The sequence below is a fragment of the Austrofundulus limnaeus genome, unplaced genomic scaffold (assembly GCF_001266775.1).
Source record: "Austrofundulus limnaeus strain Quisiro unplaced genomic scaffold, Austrofundulus_limnaeus-1.0 Scaffold591, whole genome shotgun sequence".
NCBI classification, from domain to species: Eukaryota; Metazoa; Chordata; class Actinopteri; order Cyprinodontiformes; family Rivulidae; genus Austrofundulus; species Austrofundulus limnaeus.
The window spans coordinates 107681-110078 of NW_013952993.1; the positions used below are offsets into that span (position 1 = coordinate 107681).

The following is a 2398-nucleotide window of genomic DNA, read 5'->3' on the forward strand; positions in this document are numbered from 1 at the left end:
CATGGTGATTATCAGTGAAACTGACCTTCCACCACAATATATTTAAAAGAGACGTGCTTTCAAGGTTGTTATGTGAGGGATTTGTGCTTTGTTTTATTAATTAATTAATTAATTAATTAATTAATTAATTTATTTATTTATTTATTTGTTTATTAGTTGTATTTTTTGGCAGCACGGCGGCTCAGTGGTTAGCACTGACGCAACACAGCAAGAAGGTCCTGGGTTCGATCCCCCGGTTCGGACCTGGGGTCTTTCTGTGTGGAGTTTGCATGTTCTCCTCGTGCTTGTGTGGGTTTTCTCCGGGTACTCTGGTTTCCTCCACCCCCCCAAAACATGTACAACAGGTTGCCTTCAGGCCCAGGCCTCCCTTGAAAAAGAGATCTGAGTTCTCAATGGGACTCGCCTGGTAAATAAAATAAAATAAATTAATTAATATTCTGACAATTTACTGACAGGTACTGTATATTCTGCACAGTTAGCAGTATTGTTTTTATTTAGTATTTGCACTACATTGTATTTTTTATTTACTCATTCACCMAATAGTGGTCTACTGGAGACGTCTAAAGATGTTTTAGCATGATTCATGAGCCACAGCCGGCCTATTTCTATTAGTCCTTCTTCAAATGTTTAACATTTACCTGATCAATAAAATGCCAGTATGAGTTACTTTGACTGCTAACACATAAACACTCCTAAAGAGGATAAACTTGGTTTCCATATTCAAGCAAAAAATCATTTTCTTGATTCTTTTTATCCTCTTCTATCCTCCAATTATTTCTATCAGCTGATGTCAGCTTTATAAAGATGAGCAATCAGATTTTGTCRTGCACCTTTTCATAATTTGAATGCTCAACAAGTAACATATTTCCCTCCCTGTTCCTCTGTCTAATGCTGGCTCCACTCCATCTCCTGAAGATGAGACAAAGAAAGTGAGGCAAAGAAAGAGAAGCAGCTGTAAACAAACACCCACACGCTGTCGTATAGATTTACAGCTTTAATGCASTCTGCTGCAGGGGAGAGTTTATCACCCTGTGCACACAAACCAGATTCAGCGCTGATTAATACAGACTGCGTCCCTCCCTCCGCCCACACCRTCCTCCCTGGTTGAGATCATGCACTCGCTCTGCTGCTACACCCCCACATCTTCGAACCGAGGCAGAGCACSAGCCCCCCCAAAACAACGCACTCATCCTCTCCAGCTCCAACACGACGGTCCTCGTTTCACATTTAAGYCAAACACCATTAAAGCCTTTAAACAGTTTGATTGAACCGTCTAATGGAAGCATTTAAATTGCCCTCGACATGCACAGCTTGATGCCATTAGGCCTTTTTCCAGACAAAACCTGTCTGTATTCATCTCATTATACACATCACATAATGAACAGTTGCTAAAATGAGATTGCTGGCTTTGGAAAGACAAGGCAGCTCCTGATTAATGCTCAGTGACACAACACTGAGTCAGGACAAAACATTTAATCACTAAATGTTATTTTTTTTAAATAGTAGGGTAAAATTCAGTATTCGTGAGAGGTTGCTACTTGTTTTCTATTGAAACGTRATAATAAGGCTGAAATATTCCATTTCTATAGGTAATTATCCTTTTGTTCTGACTCTTTGTTCCATCAGTGGACTGAGATTTTGACTCTAAACCATCCGACTGACTGATGTGTGGACAGGCTGAAATTAGCTGAGCACTTTGTCCAGCTCCAGAGAAACGAACAAACGAAACGCACGGGTTGTTTCCCCAAAAACGATCATTGAAGTGTTTTAGTCAAACTAAAAACAAAACGCTACAGAATCCTGTTATTTATTTCTCAGTTTGGAGAGTAACATGTAGGAGGAGAAACAAATTTCAAGAGAAGTGATGAAAATRAAAAGAACAAGGAGGGGAGGGGGACTTTAAAGCATCTGAAAACTTTGTTGAATATTTTTAGCTTTTCATGAARTACTTGAAGCTGAATAAATTATACCACACCAGAACGAGGGCCACACTCATAATTATTTAAATAAGATGCTTATTTTACATTCAGCTGATGAAAYACACTTCCTGTTTTATAATACCTCATTCTAAAACCATGAAGCAATCAGCCTGATACGAGTTTGGGACTGGTTCGGGCTGATTCCACGCTCACCATCAAACTGGAATAAATGTTTTGAAGTGACAAAAAGACAGCTGAAGCTCTGCTGAACAGGATCTGAACTCTGTTTGTCTCTCAGACGTTCACAGCTTGGTGCAACTCCCACTTGAGGAAAGCCGGGACACAGATCGAGAACATTGAAGAGGATTTCAGAAATGGCCTCAAACTCATGCTGCTGCTGGAGGTCATATCAGGTGGATCCCGTCTCACACACACACACACACACACACACACACACACACACACACACACACACACAC

At 40.2% G+C, this 2398-nt stretch overlaps 1 protein-coding gene across 1 annotated transcript in view; it reads left to right on the plus strand.

The window, feature by feature from the left end:
* actn3b (actinin alpha 3b) overlaps nt 1-2398 on the plus strand; it is a gene marked incomplete at its 5' end in the record, with an annotated part of 35458 nt that overhangs the window by 16844 nt on the left and 16216 nt on the right. The window contains 1 exon segment of the mRNA XM_014026804.1: nt 2218-2332. Within this exon segment, the coding sequence (XP_013882258.1) occupies nt 2218-2332 (115 nt within the window).